The sequence below is a fragment of the Parasteatoda tepidariorum genome, chromosome 7, assembly GCF_982258835.1.
Source record: "Parasteatoda tepidariorum strain Cologne lab strain chromosome 7, Ptep-v5.0, whole genome shotgun sequence".
Lineage (NCBI taxonomy): Eukaryota > Metazoa > Arthropoda > Arachnida > Araneae > Theridiidae > Parasteatoda > Parasteatoda tepidariorum.
This window is the reverse complement of record NC_141761.1, coordinates 107,384,523-107,411,966: the sequence shown is the minus strand read 5'-3', so window position 1 is coordinate 107,411,966 and position 27,444 is coordinate 107,384,523. Positions and strand designations below refer to the sequence as shown.

Genomic DNA, 27,444 nt, shown 5'->3' with positions numbered 1-27,444 from the left:
CATACACATATATATATATATTTGCTCATAATTTATTTATTAGCCGGGAGAATTTATTTACTTCACCAGATTATTTTTCTTAGCACTACTTTGTGAACTAATCAACTATTCAATGTGGACCATGCATCGATGCTAGCGAGTTCATATAGGTCTCCAATAAGAAGAAAGTTTATCAAATTTGTCAACCTTCACCTATCAAAAGATACCTCAGTATAGAATCAAATTAGTAACATTATTGAATTGGTATTTAATAATCTTAGTGGTAGCTACGCTACATATTCTCAATGTCTTCGACATAATTGATTTTTTGTTCCATTAGCAAACTTTTGGTTTTGAAAGTCGAGGAAACAATCTCTCTTGAAAAATCTCTTGCAGATATTTTGTTCAAAAAATTGAAAATTTCGCCAAAAGAACAAGGTTTGGGTTAAGACCGTCAAAAATGAAGAGAGTTCCAAAAGAGGACTTAAAAAGTTGTTTCTGAAACTTTTACATCCAAATACAAAAGAACATTACAGAAGTTGAAGGTTGATTAGAAACATGAATTTGGTATATAATTCACATATTTTCAAGAGTTATCAGAGAAACCCTGGAAATCTATAACCACATTTTGTATATTGATTTACATAACAGACAGTGAAGAGAATACAAGAAAAAGAATATGCAATTTCATGCACACAAGGGTAAAAATACAAAACCCCACTGTAATCAACATTAGAGTACCATACTTCTAAAGTCAACACAACATTATGATTGAATAATATGAACTACTATCTACAAAAAACATTTGCAGTACATTCACAAATAGTATGTTTCAATTTCTATCAGTTAAAGAAAAAATGAGAGATATATATACACAGGGTTGATTACAATAAGATGCATCATATTGAGATAAGATGTAAGAACCATAATCAGGTTAAAAGAAGGTACTTCAATTATCAGAAAAACTCAAGCTACTCAAAAGTGTTTCAAATATTTATCAAATATGAATTCATAGCTGCCAAAATGGATAGGAAATAAACCAGTAGATGTTACGAAATAATATAAATATTGTTTTATAATATACTGTTAACCCCTTCCTTCTCGCTCCCATAAAAATGACGGGGTGAGGTTTCATCCTCTATTTCTCACTCCCGTGAAATTTCAGGGCTGGAGTGTTCAGTAGTAACGCGCCAATAAGAATAAAACTAATTCATTTCTTTTTTCAGGAAAACATTTAATTTCTCCTTTTACACACCAGATGGCAGTACCAGGATATTTTTTATGGTAATTGTAGATAATTTATTTTAAACTAGATGTAAAAAAAAAAGGCACTTTTATGACCTTTTTCTTGAAAATTAACCGATCGTTAAGGGGTTAATAATGTAATGTAACTGTTGTATAGTATACTAAATGCTTTACATTTAGGGAATTTTATTGTCCAGGGTTGACACTTAAATCAGGAAGAAACAAAATTCCATGTATTTTCCCAGTTACTAGAGAAATACTCAAAACTCCCTGTCATCTTAGGTAATTTTTAAAATCCCTTTATTTTCCAGGTTTTCCATGTGGAGTGGCAACCCTGTTGTCATCAAAATACAAAAACTTAATTAATGGTAAATAATATATACCAGTTACAATTGACGTTAAATGAACTTGAAACGATTTTTCTTACGTTAACTCATAATTTTTAATAGTAATAGACAAGTAATTTATTATTGACAGTTCAAAAATATTTTAATTAATTTAAAAAGAGAGTTCTGAATAAAATTAAACTAAAAATTTTTAAAAAAGGAAGAAAAGCTTTAAGCTGAATACTATAAATGAAGCTCACTTCATTATGTAACACTAATTTAAATATTCAAGCAAGCAATATATAGAATTCAATAGGAATTTTTGTTAGAAAACATAATTTTAGGGAATTTTTTTAAGTGTACCAAAACCAGGAGAAAGCGGCAAAATCCAGTAGAGTTGGCAGCTATGTGTATTATATCTACTGTCACAGTGTAGTGTAAATTACTCAGAAATACTAAACAATACACAAAATTCCCCAGTGAAAAGTTTAGGTAAAGTTATTCTAATTTATACATAAGTACTAATTATACATAGTAGTAAATAATAAGATTATAGTGATACTCAAGTACTTTGATAATTGAAGAGCTAAATTGAAAAAGATTCATTCAGAAACCTACTTGTATTTTGCTTTCAGTTTTGACCTATTCTTATAATATTTCTAAGTTCGGTAACTTATTAGAGTCCAGTAATTCCAGTTTTATTAAGATCTTAGAGTGAGTATTTACAATTATATAAAATAAGCATAGCTATTGATGAGGATGAACAAAATACTCTTAAAATGAGACTTTTAACCCTACAAAATTACAGCACAATTCTTAATTACTATAAATCAAGTTTTTATGTACAATGGTAAGGAACTTGAAATATGTGTCTTCAATAAAAACAGATTAAAAAATTATAATATATTTAAAAAATAGGAATCATAGGAATACATGAAAATTCCAAACTTCAATAAATTAGTCCATGAACTTGAAATTTAAAAATAAAAAAAAAGTCATGCTATATTTAAATATTTTCATTTTTGATGAAGAATTCTAGAACAGTCATATAAGAAAACCAATAATTTATTAAAAATATTCAAAAGATAAATATGCAAAATATGAGAAAAATACTTAATAGGCAGAAATATAGACTACACATCAGGAGGAAAAAAAGAAGTGAATATACATTCACTTCTTTTATATAGTATATATTTTTGTTCGAATATAAAATTGATTTATTTGGTTAAATAATAAAAAAATATAGTAAAAGTAGCTTTTAAAAGCATTGTCAAGGTTGTTACAAACATGCTACCTTGGCAAAAATAAATAAAAAATGACACTTTGGAATCATCCCATCGACCGTTTTCGAACTTTGGGAGTATTCCGTCGACCATTTCCCCCAAACCTGATATTATCGCCAAAAGGTTGATTCTACGCCAATAACCACAAATTTTATCTTATTTAACGTGTAATCCTTGACTATGCGAATTAGTTTTCTTCAGCTTGTTGAAATATACTGCATTTTTACTACACAACAAAATGATTCGAATTTGGGATTTCCTTAGCAGCGACTACACAAGGAGGATAACTTGTTTGCTTGCGCTATCAAGGATTTTTGGCAGACGAAATGATTTATAATAATATATATGGTTAAGTTCAAGAATAATTCAATGTTAATTATAAAAAAATTAGAAGTTTCTACTCTGTTTTGATTCTTTTTGTTATTTATTTTTACATTTTTTTTGTAATTAATATTTTATTATTACTTGATAAATCAAATGTGTTTAGAATGATAAGAGGATTTGCGCATTTTCGCAAGCGTCGACAGATAATTCCAAAGTACCTAAAAAAAATTTAAAGCAGAAAACTCTAAATTGAAAAAAGATTAAAAACAGTAAATATTTTTTGGACATGTATCAAACTACAAGTATACATTAAAGAGCAAGTTAGAAAACATTATTAAAAAACCTCTCAGGTTCTAAAACAAGTTTTTCATTCAATGTTTCAAACATGATTAACACAGATGTTTTAAACGTAAGGAAAAAAAAGTCTTTACTTTGATTTAAACCTACTTTAAAAAGTAGATATTTTCAATTTTAAGTTTACACTTTTTCCAAAACTACACTACAAATTTGAGATTTGGTTTTTAATTTTAAATACCTTTTCTAAGCCACACTGGGATTAATAAAAAAAAGTGAGATTAATAAAAAATAAGAGGAATTACAATATTTTCATTTCTTACATATTAAATTCTAGGGATATTTAAACACAATTTATATAAAATTTAAGATGAGAAACAATTAATCGGATGTTCAAATGAATCCAACAAAGGCAAGTATGATTTTTGGCACATCTTTAGTGTGTTCAGATATAAGTCACTAAGCCAAAATTCATTTTATTAAATACATTTTTATGAGCAATATTTTAACTATTTATACATATTTCATTATTTATTTTTTTGCTACATTGCACAACACACTGAGTGGGAGAGGGAAACTTATTATTGAAACCAAAACTGTTAAAAAATAGTGACAAAACTTTTCCTAATAATTAAAATTTACATTAAAGAATTATCAAGTTAAAAGTATTGATTCCTTTAAAACCACAAGACAATAGCAATGAATAGTTCATATATACAATAATATAAAAGTAATATTACATATCACTTAATTCAGTGCATGTTTTTAACTAATTTTTATTTATTTATTTCTTCTGGTTAATGTATAGTGCAACTTTCAGGAGAACTTCTCCAGACACAAGTCTCGCATTGTACTATGGTTACGAGGAAAAGTTATTACGAATAGGGGTGAACAGTTTTGCCTTAATCTTGGCATAGATCGCCGTACTATGGTTACGAGGAAACGTCACTACCAATATGGGTGTGGGGGGAATAGTTTTACCTTAATCTTGGCCTAGGTCGGCGTACTATGGTTACGAGGAAAAGTCATTACCAATAGGGGTGTGAGGTGAATATTTTTGCCTTAATTTTGGCATAGGACTGCGTGAGTAAACCAATCGACACCTTCTTTCCTTCATTTCACCCACATCAGAGATGTGATCTCGCTTGTTACCATAGTAGCAGACAGTCCAAGACTTTTAGTCTGGGAGGAGTTCCCCTCATAGCCGCACTGCAATATGCACTGTTTTGCAGTCAAAATCTTAGAGAATCACATTCACTCTAAAATAATAGTTAAATAATCATCATAGTGGTGTTGATGGCGTGCCTTACTGTTGTTGATAACCATAACCTTGATTTTGTTCGTAACTGTAATTCTGCGAGTTGTTATTCGGAGGAGCTTGCCTGTGAACGGAGGGAGGACCCATTTGATTACCCATATTGGGATGGGTTTGATTGCCCATTCCTCCGGGCTGCGCCTGAGAAGTCGGCCGATAGTGAGAATAATTACTCTGAGCGTAATTAGAAGGGAAACGATTCTGGGGGGCTGGAGCAGGTGGGGGTGTTGAACCCTGAACATTTGGACCAGCTGATGGGTGGATATAATTCGACTGCTGTGACGAGGGTCCGTAGTTGGACTGAGCAGTGGTGGGTGGAGAATTATATGAACTATTTGGAGCAGAAGAAAAATTCTGAGAATGTCCCATATAACCACCTTGGGACATGGAATAGCTTGGTTGAGTAGATGTAGCAGATGGGTACGATTGGGTGTTTTGATTCTGGTACCACTGGGAAGGCGAGTTAGCGGATTGCTGCCCATACTGCTGGGGCTGGTTGTAAGTTTGTGAGGACTGGGTCGTGTACACTTGCGGTTGGGATGAGGAGGAATTGGGAGGAACGTTGAAATTACCCGGCGGTTGATTCACAGGCTGGTTTGGGTAATTCTGACCAGGCGGCTGGTTATTTGGTTGCTGGTGTGGAGGTGGTACCTGCTGCTGCTGTTGGGAGGGTGTAGGCTGTGGTTGTTGAGACTGGTGTTGAGGATGTTGCTGAGGCTGCTGTTGGAGTTGTTGTTGTTGTTGCTGCTGCTGTTGTTGTAATTGTTGTTGCTGTAACTGTTGTTGAGGTTGAGGAGATTGTTGTGGCTGTTGTTGAGGAGGAGCTTGGGGCTGTTGTTGTTGAGGTGTTTGAGGATGAGGTGAAGAACTTGGTCCATAACCTTGTGGTTGATTTACCGGTACATAATTTTGAGTGGATGAATTGTAGTTGGATGATGGGTGATTCTGGCCATAAGTATTTTGAGGAGAAGAGCTGTTGTACTGATTATGTGGGGGAGGCTGTGGTGGCTGTCCTGGAGCAAAAGGACCCTGCTGTTGCTGCTGATACTGTTGTTGCTGATGTGGGCCAGCTAAAATGGAAGAAAAAGTTTAACAGATTTTTAGATAATTGAGAAACTAAAACTACATACAGACAGCATACTTGTAATGTAGGTGAATTTCTAGTTATTAATAATAAATATCAAGTTATTAATATTAAATATTATATTAGTAATAAATATTGAATCAATAACATAATATACAGTACGGGGTTGACACTCAAATCTGAAAAAAAAAGCTCCCTGTGTTTTTCCTGTACATATTATACACAATATAGTAAGAGGAAACACAACAATTACTGTGCTCTTATGTGACCGATATTGGGCTAACTATACAACAGGGTGAGTAGCCAGATTTTTCAACAAAAAATAAGCACATTTTAAGTACTTTTTACAAACTCAAAAAATATTTTTAATCCCTTTCCAAAAGAAAATCATAATTAGAATCTGTGCAATAATAAAAATTATTTTTTTCTATAGTTTAATGTTTCTAATTTATGAACATAAAATCAATAAAATTCAAAAAACTTCACATACTCATAATAAAATAACTAGTTTCTGATAAATATTGTGGAGAAAATTGTAAAAAATTCTGCATTTTTGTAATTTAGAGTGACAATCGCCACAACAAAGAAAAAATAATCTCTTTTTAAAAGATAGAAAATTAAGCACTTTTTACAAACCCCGAATAAAAAAAGCACCTTTAAGGACTTTTTAAAAATGCTATGCACCCTGTACTAGTTTACATAGCTGGAAAAACTTAGAGAAAAAAGAAGGAACAGCTGAAAATTTTTAAATAATGCTATCGTAAATGAAATAGTTTAGTATAGCTGAAATTTCATCCTTAAATATCTGATAGATTACGGTTTGAGTGTTCACCATTTTTTAAAAGATGAAAATAAATAAAATTTCCCGTATTTTAACAGTTTGCAAAGAAAAAAAATCAAAATTCTCTACATTTTCCCTGTTATTTTAGGCGATTTTTAAATTCCCTGTATTTTAAAGGTTTTCTATGTGGAGTGGCAACCCGGAGTAATATTAAATTTATAATCTAAAATAACAATAATTGATAAACTACTAAAATATTTTTTTCAAATGTTAACTTGCATTTTGGTGATAAAAGTTACTGAAGGATTTAAAGTATCATTTTGTCAACCTAACAAGTATTTCTCAAGTTACTTTATTTTAAACAACTTGTACGCCATTTTTATTTTGTGATTACAGTGCCATCTTTGAATCAAATTGCAAAACCATGTAGTTAAAATGAGGTAACTTTTTTTTTCTCTAGAATATTCAAATCTTCACTAAAAATTTGGTGTTTTTATTTAAGTTGTCCTCATAATATCAGGAGGTTGATTTTGACACAATGTGTAATTTTCAAGATAGATCACTGTCTCCAGACTTTTTGGACCCTCTACCCTGTATAATAACGATAATTCATAACAACTTTCAGAAAAAATGAAGTATTTAGAAATATAATGAAAAAAAAGGGGAAAATACAATCTAAAAGGGAAATACATTCATTCAAAGATTAAAAAATAAATATGAATTTGCTAAAAAAGCATTATGCAAAATATGCTAACTAAGCATTAACTTCATGAGAACAGGCAATAGCCTCTTATTTACCAAAAAAAAAAAAAAGAAAGAAAAGTAGAAGCTGTTAAAAATGCTGATGTTAAGTTCTTTCAAAATGGAAAAAATTACCCCAGAAGAAATTCTGTTATGAAAAGAAATATCAAAAATTTAAACAGTTTTTTGAACAGTTTATAATTACAATCTAGTTTGAATAATAACATTAATTTTTAAACTATAAATTACAATTTTTTTTTAATAAGTTAAAATTATAAAAGTAACAACTGAAAAACTTTCTCTTAAAATTAAAATAACTAGTTTTTCAATATTTTATTATAATGAGAATAGTAGAGCCTAATTTTATAAACAACTAACATAATATAATAAAACAATAACATAATAAAATTTTTATTAATACCATTAAATTAACAAATTGCATATTACACGTAGACACTACAATAAAAACTCACATTAAATCCTCGATTACAAATAGCATACTAATTTTCATATACAAATACTGCTAAACATAAATATTCAAACTGACTTAAATTAAAATTCTCCCTAAAACAAGAAAAAAAATGTGAAAAAATTTAAACTTTCTCTTACTATATTTAATTTATTTAAATTTGAACTGTTTATAATACTCATTGCTAAACAGATGAATTGATTATTCTTAGTTTCTTCTAATTTTTTCAAGTATCCTAGAAGAAATAAGTTTCTTCCAGGCAAAATGCCAACCATTGCTAAAAATCAACTTTGAAAATTGAGACAATCAAAGATTAAGATTCCTGCATACAAGAAAATTAACGATGGTGAAAACATTGTCAAATCAGAGATTTTGAAAAAGGCAACAAACATTTTTCTGCAATAAACTTACGAGAATGTCCAACAGGAGGATGAGTAGGCGAATTGTAATTCTGAGAAACTCCACCAGGACCATGAAGATTCCCACCAACATTTTGATTTGGTGGCATATTTGGATCTAAATATCAAAATTGTACAATAAAATTTTTTCTTACCAAAAATACATAAATAAAAGATAAATTTAGCTCAGAATTTTGCTCTTAAATTGCATTTAAAAACAATATTCTGAGCTACAGCAGAAAATGATGGGGCAATAAATCAAGACAGTTGTAAAAAAATTCTAAAATATTTTAAGGATATAATCTTACGTGATTGTGTTATGGGTGGCTGAGGTGGTGCAGGACTGAAATTAGGCGGCACATTTCCTGGTCCCCCATGAGGTTGGTTCGTATTCTGAGCATTTGGAATTTGAGAATCTAAAATGGATCAATGTTAGTCAATATTAATAACAGCTTACTAAATTATAAAATAATAAACAAATATATATATATATATATATATATATATATATATATATATATATAACTAACTCAGTGGCGCGACAGCCCATTAAGAGGGCCATGGCCGACTGTGCCCATCTCAGTTTTCTTGACCTTGGGCTCTGGGGTGCAGGAGCATATGTTCCGGTCAGGTGGTCAGCCGAACGCGGAACCCCCAGTGTTATATATATATATATATATATATATATAAACAATTTTGAGTGCTCCTCACACTATTGTATTAATAAATTTTGCTTTGGTTTTATTGATACAATATCAGAAAGCACTCTGTTTTGCGGATATAATCGTGTGGGCTGAAAAAAAGATTATATCTTTTTTTTTCCGGTTTTTTTTATTAGCAATTGATTTTTTTTTTTTTTTTTTAAATTAAATGTTGTTTGTTATTTTTTTACTTATTATTTCCCACCCCCTTTTTTTCATATGTCTATTATTTTTCTTTGTTTTATTCTTCATTTTGAACTTATATATATATATATATATATATACAGTACAGAACCCGTTATCCGTAAATCAGAAAACCGGAAAACCAAAAAACCGGAACGAAATTCGATACATTTTCTCTCCATTTTCAAAAAAAAAATTTTTTTTTTCCCTCATAAGATTTTAGGATTTTTTTTTTCTATTTTGAAAGATGTTTACCTTACCTTCATTTTGGAAATAATCATTAATGTATTACTTCATCGTTTTAAGATTATTTCCAAAAAGTTTTTTTTTAGTTGGGTTTAACAATAAAAAAACGGCTTTTTGTAGCGATTCAGAAAACCGGAAAAATCAGTTATCCGGAACAGCGATGGTCCCGATCGCTCCGGATAATCGGTTCCCTACTGTATATATATATATGTTCATAACATAAGTTCATATACATAAGTTAATTGTTTTATCCTCATTTTGAACTTATCTAATGATTTCTGCTTACTTGCAGCTTAAGCACAATAAATGAAACTTATTGTTTTTCTTAACTTTCTTCATGTTTTCTTGTATTTATTATATATATATATATATATATATATATATATATATATATATATATATATATATATATATATGTATATATATATATATATATGTGTGTGTGTGTTTAAAAAAGGTATCGTAAAAGGTATATATTATATATATATATATATATATATATATATATATGTGTGTGTGTGTGTTTAAAAAAGGTATCACTCAGAATAACTTTCAATCTATTGATAGAATTTATTTTCTCAATCAAAGATGTGAAATCCTTATAGTTCAAAAGACCCCCTTTAACAATGTACAATAATAAAATGAAGAATTTGCATATCAATCTGAGTCTTTTTATAATTCCAAAATCGTACCTGCTATCATCCTGAAATTTGCACAGCAAGTGTGAGGAGGAATTTTAATTGTTAAAATTTTTTTATTAGCCCATTTGAACAGGTGGGGGAGATGATTAATCTTATGTTTCTAATTGGTTTAGCATTAAGCATTGCTATTAAATAAACTGTAAATGATTCTGTTTTTATTTCATTTTACTTTATTTCCACAAATGAGCTTCACTTAAACTCTACAAATAAGCTTCACTTAATCTAAAAGCATTAAGTCACGCAGAAGAGCAACAAATAATTCCTAAAAAAATGATTTAAATTAATTTAATAGCATTGATATATGGCTTTCAGTTTTGCACATGATTGTGTAGTGTTGATAAATTTGTTAATTAGACTCTTTCATCATTTATTGACTGACTGATTTAGTAATTCACAACACTCTGTCAATATTAGATCCTGTATAATGAAGATCTTAAATGATTAGCCTTAGTTGAAAGAATGTAAACAATAACAAGCTTTCTAAAACCGGAAGAAATTTAGAAAACTTCCGATGTATTCCATCCAGGGTTCGCCAAGTGGGCCCACTTTGAAAAAACCCACTTGGAACGATAAGTGGGTTTATTCAAAAAAAATTTTTTTTTTTTTCTAACACTTATTGTTTTGCATTTACTTTTATATAATTCATTGTGCAGCATAAATTAGTCAAATAGAATTGCATGATTTATATGATTAAGTTTTTAATATTAGTAAAGTAAAAGAAACTCGAATCTTCATATAATTTTATAGTAGGTACTATTGAAAACTTTAAGTGGGTTTTTTCAAAAAGTAATATTTTAATAATATTAAATCAAATAAAAATTTAAATAATATAGTCTGAAAAGATCAATTTTTCAAATATAGTTGCATGCTTTATATATTAATAAACAGGTTATTATTATTAATTCATATGTTTAAAAAAATTGAAAAGAAACAATTTTTTTCTTTTTTTACCAAGTGATACATTAACAAATTTAAATAGTTTTATTTTCTGGCTTTAAAAAAAAAAAGCTAAAACTTTTTATAAGAGAACTTTTAAAATTATTTATCTAAAAATGAAATCATTTTCCTAGGGTTAATTATGTGAAAACAAATGGGACAAGTAACTGATACTCTTTATAATTAGATGTAGTTTTAATTTCACTCAATCTTATTATAAAAACATGTAAGACCATTAAATATTTATTTCAGTTTTTTATTTAACTCAAGTCAGATGAAATTTTAGTTTTTACTGATTATAAATATTTACAGATTATAATTTTATAATAGGTAATATCCATATGTTTAATAAATATAGTAAATAAATGTGTGTGAAAACAAAAAGATTAATTAACTTGTTCCTTTTATATTACTGCATTTATATTTTATAATTCTTGAGTTAAAAAATTATGAAATGTAATGTACTTAACAATAAAGAAGATTTAAATATGTATTAGTGATAATGCGTTATTTAAACTTAATATAAAATACATATAACCAGGGTTACCCAAGTGGGCCCACTTTAAAAAAACCCACTTGGTGATTTTTTTCACAAATTGTTTTTTTAAAAATTTGGTTCAAAAAGAAGTATCTCCTAATACTATCATTGGACACATCGTTGAAGTTAACAAATATTTTAGAAATGTGCATCAAGCACATGGATGGGCGAATGAAAAACACTGCTTGATGACCCAATGATACTAGGTGGAATTCATATTGTGAGCGCGTAAAAACTTTTGCCAATAATTACTATGAATATGAAGAGATTGTTCTTGAACATCAAAATGAATCTAATAATAATATGTTAAGAATATTAAATAATGTTGGGCTTTACCAATAAACTATCAATTGGGAAAAACAGATATCAATTGTTTCTGAAGCTTTAAAAAAGCTTCAATCAAAAAACATTTCAATTTCAGAAGCTGTTGAAATATAAATTGACTCACTATCGTGTGATGAATTAGAACCCCATAAACATTTTGTAAAAAGATTCAATCAGGCTGCTCAGCCAAATCATTTATTAGCATATGCATCCTGGATCCCGAAACAAAGGGACAATTTTTAAATGATGAACAAGACCAATTAGCAGAAAACTGTCTTTCTAAGCATCATCCAGAATTTCTGCCGTGTGTTATGGCATTCAAAATTTCCGATCCTGAATACTTTCCAAAATCGATGATGATCGACACTGTTATTCAACAGTTTTCATCAAAAAATAGTGGAAAATTATGGCAAAAAAAAAAAAAAAATAATAAATAAATAAATAAAATTCCTAGCTTCCACAAACTTTCTGTCAATTCTTTTTTCTTTGCACTCAACACCAGCATCCTCTGTCTCTATCGAAAGACACTTTTCAACTTTCGGTTTGGTGCAGAGTAAACTTCAAAATAGATTAGGAATAGATGAAGCTACAAACTCGTAAAAGTGTATAACCATCTAAGAGAGAAATGTAGACACTTTGAATCTGTTGTATGATAATAATAAAGGAAAAAAATGGACCTTTTTTTTAAGTTAACTCTTAACTTCTGCTGACAATTTTCAACTATTTGGAGAAAGTTTATCACAATTAAAATATTACTTTTAAGATTTTTTAAAAATATTATTTTTAAGATTTCATTTGAATACAATTTATTTTGCTTCTTTTAATCATGTTTAAAAATATTGAAAACAAACAAAAAAAAAATTCTATTAAGTGATACATTAAACAACAATAAACAAATTTAAATTTTTATTTTCTGATTTTAAAAAAATAATCTATAACTTTTTATATATATGCTTTTTTATAATTTTAAGATTAATTTTGTTTTTTGAAACTATAAAGTTAAAATGTATCTAAAACTGCATATATTTATCTAAATATTTGAAAAAAGGGACAAGTAACTGATACTCTTTATAATTATACGTAATTTTAATTTCACTTTCTATTAATCGTATTATAAAAACATGGAAGACCATTAAATATTTATTCAGTTTAATTTTATTACAGGTAAAAGTCAGATGAAACTTCAGTGCTTACTTATACAAAACTATGTAATAAATAAAAATATTTTAACATTAAAATTTACGAGCACTGAATGAAAAAATCCAATTTCCCCCGGGTTTTTTCAAATAAAACCCAATTTTCCCGAGGTTTTTTCAATAAAACCCAGACAGTTTGGGTTTTTTCAAAAATCCCCGGGTTTTTCAAACCCTGATTCCACCGCTTTTGTTATGCTTACGAGGCGATGTATGAACAGGCTTAATATTCAAGGAAGTTTCACCATTGCAATTTGCGATTAAATTACTATTGTAATTATTGTTTAAACTACTATTGTAATTAGTGATTATGCGTAATTTTACCATTCATAAGAGTTTCCTTTACAAATTCCTTTACGCACTTTACAAATTGTAACTGATTGTGAGTCTCAAACAAATTTAAGAAAATTAATATCAAAACATAAATAAAGTGTAAGGTTTGCCATGTATTGAGTGTTATCCCTTATTTGGCTATATATTTGTGTGAAATAACACTGTTTGATATTTTTTGGATTGCATCATAGCATGCTTGCGAAGTATTACAAATTAATTTGTTGCTTGTTTCGTTGAAATTTAAATTGAAAGAAGGTGTTATAGTGTAAACACTATTAGTATAATAATATTGGATGGTGTGCATTTTCAAATTAAGACGTAAAAATCAATTGGAAGTAGTAACCCGGAAGTCATACGATGAATTTTAACACCTAGCGTCATCTGTGCATACCTTTACACGGTCAATGACCCTTAAATTCTATACCCAACAATATTTTTTATCAGAATCGTCACTAATCTACTTTTTAAAACTTTAAGAGATGAAAAAAAAAAAGTTTAAAATTTTTTTTAACACTATAAATCACATACAGGTGACATTTTAAAAACCCCTTTAAGAATTATTTGTAGAGCCACCCAGTATAGACGATAATATGGTATACAGTGTATTTAGTACACTATATACCCTATTATAGTACACTGCACTACCAAATATAATAATACATACGTGGAGGAGTTCCAGAAGGTTGTGGACCAGAAGGAAAGTTAGAATTTCCAGATGAAGGTGGATGAGGAGGTGCATGAGGGGGATTGTTGCTTGGAGGAGCCCCACCAGGTGGAAGAGATTGATCTAATCAAACAGAACAATATTCATTAGTAAAAACAAAAAGGACTTTCTAAAATGCAAAAATGAAGAATTTAAAGGTAAATTTATCTAGGTGTAGATTTTCTGTTTTTTTTTTTCCCCAGCGGTTAACGTGATACATTTGCACATAGTACTTAGAATCCCGATATTTTAATACAATGCTGTTACAACTTGAAAAATTCAAAAACTTGGAGGAAAATGCTAATTTTTTAAACTGCTTGCTGTTTGTAATTTATTTTGTAGCTCAAGAGATTCCTTTTCTACAAGAAAAAATGAAAAAGAAAACATTTTCTAATTAAAATTCATAAAATCTCTTTATTCAAGATATAGAAATAATACTGAAGTATTTAATTTTCTACAAATATATAACTAAGTTTTTTTTTTATAACATTCAGCGCTTAGAACATTTAACATAACATTAGAACATATAACATTTAGTGCTATCATATTTGCCACCATCATGACTAAATATGAGTGTATTATTACAGTATTAGTCAACCTGCTGTACAAATGGCTCTTCACTCAAAAAGGTTGTGTACCCCTATTTGTAATAACTCAAGCTGTGCAAAAATATTGTATCTGCTAACTTTTTTAGGTTTTTATGTTCTTATTTCCAGAATAACTTATTTATTTCACTTAAGTTTCTTTAAGTTACTAGCTACAATGAATATGGAATTTCAAATCAAAAAGAATTATATTTGAACTAACAAGGCTTTTAATTAGAGCTGATCAAACAACACTCGCATCAAGGAAAAGCAATGGTATAATTTATTACTCAGAATTATTTCAATTTCCTCCTCAATTTTCTCAGATATTAATAAAAGAAGAAAAATTAATAATTTTAAGTTTCACTTAAATTTTGCTTACATAAATCTGCTGATGTGCTATTTTTTTGTGTCGGAAATTTCTACGCAGAAGACGATAAATTTTTTTTTTTTTGCATCCCCTCTTGTTTTGGCATAGTTGACGCATTATAGCTCATATGCGGAATCCTGATATATAGTAAAATATTATACAGTACAAAATCAACCATACAAATATTAACAAACCTTAAACAAATGCTTTAACATTAATGGCTTATTTCGAAGTTTTCATTAAAAACAATGAAAATTTTAATTAAAAGTTAAGGAATTGCATAAAAAATTTATAATGAATGTTAAAATGAAGTTTCAGACTAATTTAGTTTGAAAATACAGGCCATTTAAACATTGTCAGTCCAAAATATAGAAATTAAAGATAAAATTGCATTCAAACTTAAGGATGATTTTATAATGGGAGCAATTTGTACAACACCAACATGAATTCACAGCTACACAGTAGGTAATAGCCTTAGTAGTTCCTGTACTTAAGTGAAAAAAGAAACATTTTTAAAAGAACTTCAAAAAATTATGCAAAAATTGCTGCTTTTTTTTTCTTCTTCAAAATAGAGGAGAAAATTATCGAAGTATGGAAAATCGTTAAGCAGTAGCAAAATACGAGGATTCTCTTGAGAAAAACAGTAGTGATGAGGAGGGAGTAGAGGGATAAGAGCTTTTTATATATTTCTCACACGTCGAATGCTTTTATGCAATCAAATTAAGTAATTGTCTCTAATATAAGAAGTAGATTAATATTGCATTTGAGCCGCTGCGAAGATTTTGTCGTTCATTTTGTTATTTACTTTGTTACATGGCATATAGCATACAACATAATTTTTAAATTTCTTCAATTTTTTTTGTTGATAAATATTACTTTTTCTTCCTGTTAATTTTAACAAAAATTTGGAAAAATCACGAAAAATTTCAGGAGATTTATTAAAATGTTTGATAATTAAGGACATATTAAAACACTTTCTTTAAATTAAAAAAAAAAAAAAAAAAAAAAAAAAAAAAAAAAGAATTCAAAGACAACTTTGAGCCATGCAACATTTTTTTGGTGAGTGTTAATTACATTCCCATATCATTTACCATGGATAATACAGAACACAAAAAAATGACTTACGAGGTTGAGCCACAGGAGGCTGTTGAGCTGAACTAAATGCATTTGGCATAGCATTAGGCACCTGTCCATGCTGCTGATTTGCATTCATATTTTGTCCACCAGGAGGCATGGGTTGATCTGCATTTTAAATAGAACTCATTATATATAACAGAAGGAAAGCAAGAAGGAAATTTTTTTTCTGAATGAATACTTGATGCAATAATTTTTTTTTTAGGTTGAGTTAAAAAAATAATAAAAGATAGATTGAATATTTACTTTGATTCATGTTGCCTCCAGGTTGTTGGTTTTGATGACCTGGGAAGGGAGCTTCATTATTCTGCACTGGTTGACTGGGAGGACCATGCATTTGTCCTGGATGCCCTGGAGGTGGCTAAAAGAGAGAGTAAATTACACATAAGAATAGATAGCAATGGGTGATGCAAATACATTTACAGAATAATTTTCATTCAGAATTATCTAATTTTTACAATTATAGTTTCTGCATGCTGAGTTCTCCCTAAGTGCTTTTAGAAAGGCACTCCATCTTGCCTGCCCTTTGATTCCTATAAATCCTCTCATCCCTTAAAAAAATTACCTATTTATCCATATTCCATATTTTTTAAAAACTAATTCACTTTTTAAATAATAATTACACGCTGGCAAAATTGTCTGTGGTTTATAGGCTTAATTCTGATTACTATTACAAATATCTACTTTGTTAGGATTATTCTCAACTTATTAAATTTTTATAAGTACCTCTTTTTTATAAGTATTTCATTTTTAGTGGTTCACATATACAATTTTAGAATATAAACTTAAATCTGCATTTCATATTTAAGTTTATGTTCTTTTGTTTTTCTATGAGGAGAGAAGATTAAGTTTTGAAATAACTTGTTGGAAAGGAGAAAAAAAAAATTTTGCTGCTTTTTTTAAAAAAAAAAATTTCTTGTTTTTATCAAATTGATTTTGTCCTTTATTGTTTTTAAAAATATTTAAGAAAAAGTAAAAACACAACAATAAATTTAAAAAAGCATTATAATAAAATTAATTGTAATGATAGGTATAATCAAAACTATTTTATCTTCATATTTATAGATATTAAATTTGAAAAACAGAGTGAAGAAAGAGTTGAAGCAATAAAATATCTTTAAAAAAAATACAAAAGCAAATCATTTTTTTTCCTGCAGAATTATAATCTTAAGATACTTTTCTTGTTCATTGGAAAGGAAAGAAATAATCCTGATTTTTCAGTTCTCATTTCGAAATTTTAAAAAAAATTCGCCAATGAAAGGCTTGCTTCAGCTAGAATTTTAAAAGATAATTTGCTCTAGAAATTATGTTTTTTTCTCTCATTTTTTGAAAGAACTCCAAAATTTTCAAAGAACATGATAAAAACGTTTTATATTTTAATAAAATATGGCTGTGAGTGGGGATTTTGATAGAAATTTAGATATTTCGAACACCATGAAGAAAAAAAAATTTTTTTTGGGGGGGGGGATTCCATTTTAAAAATTAGAATTTTTAGCGACCTAAATCCATGACTTTCCATGATTTTTTTAAAAAAAAAATAGTTAAAATCATGGCATTTCATAACAAATTTCGTTCAATACCGAAATTCATGACTTTCCATGATTTTTCAGGTGCACAGGTACCCTGATCTTAGTAACTCAGCTTTAGAAAATACACCAACAATACAATAAAAAGCAGATTACAAAACATTTTTTCCAATTAAAAACTATTCTATTTAAAGACTTGGCTAAAAAATATCATGCATCATTAACTAAAAACAAAGCTAAAATTTTGAATAAATTCAGAAAGTTACTTGTTCTTTCATCTCAGCCAAGCAATTAACTGAATTATTAACTACCAAACATCAGAGTTGAGAGTATTAAAATCAGTTGATTTAAATCAACTGATGAAAGACAACAAAACATTATTTTTTAAATCAACTTACAAAAAGCAAAAGTACTTAACAAAACGAAATATTTCATTTGGTTTTTAAAATGTAATTTAATTCTTAACGTAAACTTAAATATGGGATATAAGAAACTGCATATGCAACAAATTCATTAAATCTCTTTGTTAACTGGTATCCTTGTTAGAGAAGACATTGAAAACATTTTATATTAATCTTAGACGAGCAACAGATATTTTTCTTACATTCATAACTAAAATTAAGAGTTCAAAAAATATGAATTTAAATTTCAAAAGCAATTAAAAATATTACAAAATTTAATAGACAAAACAAGTTTTTATACTTAATAGCAATATGTAACAGGGCTCGAAATTAACGGTGGTCTGTTGGTCCGTGACCACTAAAATCGGAGTCAGACCAGCATAAAATAATAAACAGTGGTCCGCCAGACCACCATCCGCCGCAGCCGATCTCCGTTAAAAAAAAAAAAAAAAAAAAAAAAAAAAAAAAAAAAAAAAAAAAAAAGCTAGCGTGCGAGATCTCCGTAAAAAAAATAAATAAAGCTAATGCACGATCCTGAGGAAGGCGAAGTTAAATCTTGTTTCGCGCATGTGTCACATGGAGAGTCGGTGAAGGAGCGAAATAGGGGAGGTAGCGGGGTGGGTTCATGACGTGCACCATCCGTCGCAGCCTAGGGTCAATTCGCAGCCGATCTCCGTAAAAAAAAAGGAAGCAAGCGCGGGTGAGGAAGGCGAAGTTAAATCTTGTTTTGAGCATGCGTTACATCGGGGTTGAAGGAGAGAAATAGGGGTTGGTTCATGACGTCATTGTCAATCGACGACGCGGCCCGATGATTCGTTATTTCGGGCTCTCTCTTCGTTCCCGATCAACAACTTTTTTGTTTAAAATTTTTTATACAAAATTAATATTAATCAAAAAAATGCGATTTAAATCAAAAATTTATGATTTTTTAAAAAAAAAATCATGATTTTTTCAATCAAAAATTTTAATTTTATTTGCAGCTAATAGGAACGCGTAGACGGACCAGTAAAGTTTTGTGCGGACTGGTAAAATGTTTTAGTTACTGGTCCTATGAACCAGTAATTTTTAAAAAAAATTTCTACCCCTGTGCAATTTTTTTGCCTTTAGAAATTCTTATTATTCCTTCCAATATGCATTTTTTTATATGTCTAGTCTGTCTATTGATATGAGTTTAAACAATTTCAAGTTCTAAATTCAAAAAATTAGCCTTTATAATTTAGTTTTTCTGTTTAGTTGACCTTACAAAATTTTTATTCTTAACTTATAAATATTTTAAATAATTGTTATTTGCATCGATTAATTTTTGAAAAAGATTATTTAAATTAAATAAAAAAAATTTCCCCCTCAAAAAAATAAATTAAATCAAAACTCTGAAAAAGAATTAAAAGAAAGCTCTGATCTCCATGAAATAAAATTATGCTTAACATTGGTAGAAACCTGGATGTATCCCGAGCTGGTAGTTAAAGGATTAAAATCTATAAATTTTATGAAACTTCTTAATTTAAAGTAATATAATCAGCATAAATATCTTAGTATAACATTAAAATTTGTCAGACATACTTACAGGAAGAACACTAGGAACTGCATCAGCAATAGAGGCCAAAAATACCAAATTACGATGCAAAGCCTGTTGAAAGCTGTTGAAGAAACTTTATTAGTCAAATATGATATCAAATGCTTAACATATTCTCAGTTACTTTCACAGTTACTTAGTTACTTCTTTCATCTTAATTGTAATTTGGCTTATAAAATAATTCAATCATAAAAATATTTCAATAAAGTTACTTATCCAACAGAATGCAAATATTAATCAAACTTTAATATCACAATCTCGTAAGGCAGCATATGAAATTTCATTTCTAAAGGTACTAGCCACTAGCCAAATTTTCATTAAAATACGAACAATTTTTAAAATGCTAACAAAACAAATGTGGTATGTAGAACTTAATTAAAAAAATAAAAGACATACTAAAATGTGGAAAGTGAACAATTGAAACATGTTTATTGCAAAGTAATATTGCTATAAAACAAGGTTGCATTTAACTTTCAACGACTCAAATATCATCTATGCGTCATCAAATGTCTTTAAAATAAGAGAAATATCAAAAAAGTTTTCTTACATTAAATACCTATGCTTGCATTTGGTTCTTAAATGTAATTTGTTAATTGCAGTCAGGGTTGTTCGGATTTTATCCACCCCCCCAAAAAAAAATAGAAACGCAGGTAGGTTCTTTTGAAAAGAACTCAAGAGAGTTTTTTCACAAGTGTATATTTTATATTGACAAATCAACTTTAGATATAAATTTGCAATAAAATAAAATATAAACTATACATGTTAAAATATTATATTTTAATTACTTCTATATTCTATGTTCTAAAATTTTTAATTAACTTTATTAAAAACACACATTATTAAAAAATAACAAAAAATGTAGGAAGATATTCTCCCAAAAAATTGAGATATTAACAACACAACGCAATTGAAACTAATGTTATAACAAGGTACAGTAAGTAAAAGTTTTAGAATTACATTTTAATAAAATGGGAAAATAACTTATTCATAAAAATATATTTTAAATACTATGTTCTTGATCTGCAAGTCTATTACAATCAAATAATTCAGTTTCAAATGATACTTTTAAAATAGAGAAATTTTGCACCATTTAACTGGAGAAATACTTGCCCTAAAACTCTTGTTCTGATGTATTCTTTGTTGTTGAAATACTAGAGCTTATTCAAAAAGCTCACTTTTACTGTACATAACATAGGACTCAATAACACAATAGCAAAAGTAATGCAATGCACCATTGCAAATATATGTTTTTCATGTTAAAATTAATTCGAAAATAATTTAAAGGAAATTCATTTGAAATGTCTTTTATTTGAATTGAAATAAATAATTTGTTTCTCCAATTAAACATTTAGTAGTTTTTCAAATTTCTAAAACAAATTAAGGAAATCCTACAGAGGTAATTGGACCCTATTAGAGTCATTAAAAATATTATTGCTAACATATCAATGACATTGATAATATAGTGTGTTAACTGGGGTTATTGATAGCTTAATTATAAATCAAATAAATAGCATTTGTTTATGCAGCAAGAGTATAAGGAATAAGAAAAATGGAAAACTTAATTAAATTAAAAAAAACCTAAAATTTGAAAAGACCGAAAGGCCTGTTTTTTTTTTTTTAACTTAAGTCACTAACTAGTATTTACATAGCAGGTAAATACATGAATATGAATTCTAACATTTGAATATAGAACACTACACGGTAACTGAAGAACTAAAGTCAACACTATAGCTCAAAAATTGCTTTAAAAAAGTTTTAATCAAAGAAAAGGTAAGGTAAACATCTTTCAAAAAAGAAAGAAAAATCTTAAAATCTTATGAGGAAATTTTTTTTTTTAAAAATGGCGGGAAAATTTATCAAATTTTGTTTCGGTTTTTTGGTTTTCCGATTTCCGGATAACGGGTTCTGTACTGTATCACATTAAAGTCTTAACAGTTTTGATTTGTCACTGGCTAAACCTGATAAACTGCAATATTGTGAATTATGAAAAACTTACTTCAAACATTCATTAGCTTTCCCTTTGTTTTGATAATCAACAATAGCTTGAATCAGCTGTGAATTTTCATCTAACATCTATGGAAATAAACGAAATTATTTACACAGAAATAGGGAGATTTCATTGATACTGGCATAACATTTGTAGACTTTGAAAACATAAAACTTATAAAAATTATCAAGCACTTTACTCCTGTGAGAATCGTGAAATCTATAGCAGTAAATCGGACTCTTCAAAAAAGGGTTACTAAATTTGCATTTTTATTTCGATATTCAGTTGTTGCAATAAATAATATCATATAAAAAATATCGGATTTTAAAACTATGTGGAAATCAATAGTAAAAACTGCATGAAAAAAAATCAGAACGAAATTTTCTGCAAAAAAGAAATCAAATTTTTTACTTCATTAATCTATATCTTTCATTGTTCTTAAATGAGAATAAAAAAATCAAATTTTTTCAACTCGGATGAGCGAGAAAGGCATCTTTTGAATATAATTCTGAAGAAAAGATAAAATCTTTAGAAAATTTCTGTAGAATTTTTTTATTTTTTTTTTTACTTCCCAAAAGAAAAATCATTCTGCGACAATGTCCCCCTGATTCTGCCACGGGGCTTTAGAGTAATATAAACTATCTCTGCACACAATTCTAAAGTATCTGTAAATGACAGAATCATTATTCCAAAAGTGGTAAATCTAAACATTTTTAACTTTCCCCAACAAATATGGAAAACAGTATACATATACCATCTCAGGACTAGCACTGGGTGAAGTTAAGACTTCAACAGAGGGATGTATATTATCACTTTCGATGAATTGCGATGTTCGTTACACTAATATTTTCCAGTTGGCAAATGCGTAGTTTCGAATTTTTGCGCTTTTTATTGATAAACTGAGACAAATTGCGAGTATAGACATCGATGTCAACAATGCATCGAGAAACATCGTGCATATCTCAGTAAATCGCAATTTTCGTTTCTTTGAAAAATTTATAATCCAAACATTGGATCATGATGGTTACATAATGTCGATATTTTCCGATGTATCGCTCAGTCCTACTCAGGACCATTGGGACAAACTTGAAAAGAAGGTGGGAGACATCACAAGGATTCAGATTTACACTGCAACCCACAGTTGGAAACGTCTCCGTTTGCAGCAAGGCAGTGTTGTTCACAAGAGCATTGGAGGAAACAGACCTACATTGCCTTATTCATTTGAGTTACCCCCCACAGAGGAGCAATCAACCAATCTGCACACACAATCCAAAACTATCTGCAAGCTCCACCCCACTGCAATCTTTTTCATTTTAAGGATACTTTTTTTATATTACAATAAATACTAAAAAAGTATCTGCAAAATTGGAGAATCACCATTAATGCATCTATCTGCGCATGGCGTGCGTCCATATTATCTAACTATGCATGCAGCGCTTTACTAACCCCGAGTAGGCAGATATGCGCATGATGTATGATAGAGGGAAATACGTTTCAAAGAAAGTGTTAAATGATAAAAAGAGAAGGTGGCGAGTGAGTGGCAAATGATGGTAATTTTTTTGGTGTCCACTTTATCTTCCACTTGGTGAGTTCATGTATTTAATAAAATTTAGTTAAAATAAATGTTTTTATGCACATTATGTGAATGTTTTCCCAAGAACTAAGAAAAGGTGAGCATGGGGTGTTAAATGATAAAAAGAGAAGATGGCGAGTGAGTGTCAAATGATGGTAATTTTTTTGATGGCCACTTTATCTTCCACTTGTGAGTTCATGCCCCGTGGCAGAGACACGGCGACACAGCGAGATTGTCGCAGAAAGCGACTGAGTTCTTGCAGAAAGATTTTTTTTATTTGGGAAATAAAAATTTTTGGTTTGCCACAAACAAAAGTTCTCAAAAAAATTCTGCAGAAACAGAGGCTGTTTTACCAAAAAAAAAAAAAAAAAAAACATTTTCTACAGAAACAAAAAATTTCTGCAGAAGCAATAAATGGTTCTGCAAAAAAATTTTCTTACAGAATTTTTTTAAATATTTTTTTTTTCTAGCGTACCGCGGAAGGAGAAAGATATCTCACTATCTACGATTTTTTGGCATGCGAATGAAAACCAGATTGGTGGAAAATATTTACTGGTGAAACACTTTCAACCAGGTTTTCATACGCATGCGGAAAAAATCGCATCCAATGAGTATGGCTCTAATACCGATGTTTCAGTACTGATAAGGACTATTTCGTTTCGAGATGTTGAATAGACTTGAGCATATTGAGTCGGAAACTGCTTCTGCATACTTCGTGTGGAATCAATGCTATATATTTACACAAAACAGTACGAAATCACAAGCGCTGTGTATTTTTTTTCGTTCTGAACTTAATCTGATCACGAAAAAAGTTTTATTTACCTCCTTTTTTAAAAAAAAATCTTTCAATAAGTCAGTACAATATTAATCGAATCTAATTAATCTATAATTAATTAGATAAAATTAATTAGATGTAGAAAAAATTTAAACAAACATTGCTTTAATTTTTTTGCTTTTAGAATTCGGTTATAGTCAATTCTATTTTATTACTTTGATTACTCAACTTCAATATTAATTTTTTCACCTGATTTGTTTCTGTACCTGATATAACTACTATAATGAAACATTAAATCATACTGTTTTTAACTGTTTTAATAATTTAATTTTGATACTGTTTTAAACTGATACTTCAAATTCAGTTATCTTGTTTTATAACTTCAATCTTTTTGTTCATTCTTAGCTATTTCTATAAGTTCTATCTTATTACAGGTTCTGGGTAATCTTTATTTATGCTCCAATAAGGATTTTTGTCAGCAGATCTATACATTTATAACTTTTCGTTATTATCGAAGATTATGCAAATTTATACTTAAACAATTTAAACTTATTAAGAAATGAAAACTTATATTATGAAATTAAGAAAAAAAATCTACACAGTTTTATTCTATACATGTAGACTTATTTTATAAACACGAATTTCATCTATTTTTATAAGTTCATTACACATACATTTATAACGATAAAAATATCTTGCAGAAAGATATTGGTTCTAGTTAGGTTTGTCGCAGAAAGTCAGAAAAAATTCTGCCACAGGGAGTTCATGTATTTAATAAAATTTAGTTAAAATAAATGTTTTTATGCACATTATGTGAATGTTTTCCCAAGAACTAAGAAAAGGTGAGTATGGGGTGTTAAATGATAAAAAGAGAAGATGGCGAGTGAGTGGCAAATGATGGTAATTTTTTTATGGCCACTTTATCTTCCACTTGAGAGTTCATGTATTTAATAAAATTTAGTTGAAATAAATGATTTTATGCACATTATGTGAATGTTTTCCCAAGAACTAAGAAAAGATGAGTATGGGGTGTTAAATGATAAAAAGAGAAGGTGGCGAGTGAGTGGCAAATGATGGTAATTTTTTCGGTAGCCACTCTATTCTCCACTTGGTGAGTGGCTACTGTAAATCTTGCTCTTAAAAAGAAGCATTGAAAGATCACAGTTTTAACCAATTACATTCATATTTTTTTAGACCCATAGAAAATAAGTAGTTTAATATTTAAATTGATAATATCTAATAGATTATTTAAGTTAAATAAATAGGTATTACATTAAATTCATATGTCGGTAGTAATTTTCATTAAAATAGCAATAGGATTAAAAGTGAACAATATCAAAAATATTAAAAAAGTTTTTTTCAAAAACAATGTTCTTAAATAAACTTTTGCTAAAAAAATTTTTTTTTGGCTTGCAAAATTGGTAGTTACCTAAAAAAGGCTGGGAACCGATCATTTATATAATTCAAAACAGCATCTTAATGAATATTGATTTGGCATAAAATGAGGAGCGACATATGATAGGGGAGATTTTCATGATGTGAACTGTGTCGGAATAATTGCCAAGTCTTGACACTTTCCCACCCACGACAAACTAAAGGGAAAAAAATCATAGAAAGGGACCAACTAAAAAGGTATGACTGGCAGTCACCCCTAGGCAAACATCTATATGTTTCCTTTAAAAAAAAAAAAAAAAGGAAAAAGATTGCAAGTTTAAAATCTTTTATGCACCTTGGTGGTTGTAGTTGGCAGATCACGCAACGGAAATATACCCACATGATAGTTTTAGGGTTGGCAAGTTTTTGACAATTGATCCGGATGTATCCATGGTTTTATCCACCAAGTCAAAATATTGACAGTTTTAGACAGGTGTCAAAAATCCAAAATTTTGATGTAAGGATTATTATTATCTATTATAGTAAAAAAGTATTTACATATCATTCATATAAAATTGCAAGAGATGAGAATCAATTGTATTCATGAATTACTTTGACATTAAACTCTATTTTAGCTTCGACAATTAATGTCAAGAACTCTAAATTTTGGTGCAAAAAATATTATATGAAAAACAATAATAAATCAAAATATGTAAAATTGCAATTTAACAGGGAGATTTCCGCATCGCGATCTGTGGCAGAATTATCGCCAAGTCTTGGAAACTTCTAGGCAGTGGCCAGTGAGAAACTAAAAAAAACATCACAGAAAGGAACCAACTCGAAAGGTATAACTTGTAGCCATCTCTAGGCAAACATCTATGTGTTTTTGTTTTAAAAAATTTGCAAGTTTAAAATCTATTTGGCATCTTGGCGATTGTAATTGGCGTGACAGATCACAATACGGAAATATCCCTAATTTAATCCCCCCCAATACGTTAATTTTAAATAATTGAAAATAAAAATACAAAAACATTCGGCTTAATCATCTTATTCATTAAATCATCTCAACAATCATCTTATTCATTAAATGTAAAATAAATTTCATTTACTCTCATTTTAACTCGTCCTTTCTATGAAGCATGCAACAACAATTTGAAAAAAAAAAAAAACTTTGAAGTCCTCTGCATTCAAAGTTTATTTGGCACCTTGGCGATCATATTTCACATACAGAAATATACCCCCTCCCTAAAACTATTTCAGAGATCACCAGTTCAAATTAAACTTGCTTTTAAACATGAATAAAATTAAGGTTTTTTATTTCTAATTTCGGTTTGTACGAAATTATAGAAATGGCGAAGATGGAGATAGTAAAAAGAAATTTCTCTTGAACACAACAATGCTTCATCACAAGAAAATATTTTGTTTCATAACAATATCTGGGATGCTTCCAAGATTTAACGTCATTGATTAATAAAACAACAAAAAGATCACTAGTAACCAATTGCATAACACATATGTCTTGACCTCACAAACAGAAAAAATACGATAAGCAAGCAAATAAAAATTTACTTTTTGTATTTGAGCTGGCGAAGGAGATGGTCTTGCCTTCGGCGATTGAACATATGAAAGCGACATGTTTTTACTCTTAGAAATTAGCGAAATCTCTCAGACGCGCCTGAAACAATTAAAAAACAACAGTTTTCAGCGTAAAATCAGCAATTCGATAATGAAAAAGAATTTAAGTTCAACAAATGTCAGTAGTTTCAGATGTATACTTTAACTTCTACCTCACTTGGTAGAATTAGACTACAAATAAAAATTAAGACTATCCATCCTCAACACACTTGCGCTAGAGCTCATAAAGGACATGCGTCATTGAGCGATTAAATTTCCAAGTGACTGGATCACGCTATTGGTCGAAAATGACATCACAACTTTCGGGAATGGAGAGGAAATGATTTTCATCCATGGATCTAAAGACTTATTCATACTTGGACTTATCTCATACTTGTAAATGTTCACGTAATATCACTCAGTATTAAATTTTATT

At 29.0% G+C, this 27,444-nt stretch overlaps 1 protein-coding gene across 3 annotated transcripts; it reads right to left on the bottom strand.

Moving 5' to 3' along the window:
* Positions 1 to 2,597: 2,597 nt before the first annotated feature.
* Positions 2,598 to 27,194, bottom strand: LOC107455169 (uncharacterized). 3 transcript variants are annotated; one of them, XM_071183011.2, is made up of 10 exons: positions 27,170 to 27,194; positions 26,964 to 27,069; positions 21,682 to 21,758; positions 19,677 to 19,749; positions 16,432 to 16,546; positions 16,177 to 16,293; positions 14,059 to 14,181; positions 8,548 to 8,655; positions 8,253 to 8,357; positions 2,598 to 5,836 (listed from the first exon to the last, which is right to left on the bottom strand). In XM_071183011.2, the coding sequence occupies exons 2-10, from the start codon at positions 27,027 to 27,029 to the stop codon at positions 4,758 to 4,760; spliced, it is 1,863 nt and encodes a 620-aa protein (XP_071039112.2). In that variant the 5' UTR covers positions 27,030 to 27,069; positions 27,170 to 27,194; the 3' UTR covers positions 2,598 to 4,757. The 3 variants fall into 3 exon arrangements, with proteins under 3 accessions (XP_071039112.2, XP_042895704.2, XP_042895705.2); XM_043039770.3 differs by lacking the exon at positions 27,170 to 27,194 and having other exon boundaries at positions 26,964 to 27,159; XM_043039771.3 differs by lacking the exons at positions 8,253 to 8,357; positions 27,170 to 27,194 and having other exon boundaries at positions 26,964 to 27,161.
* Between the last annotated feature and the right edge of the window lie 250 nt (positions 27,195 to 27,444).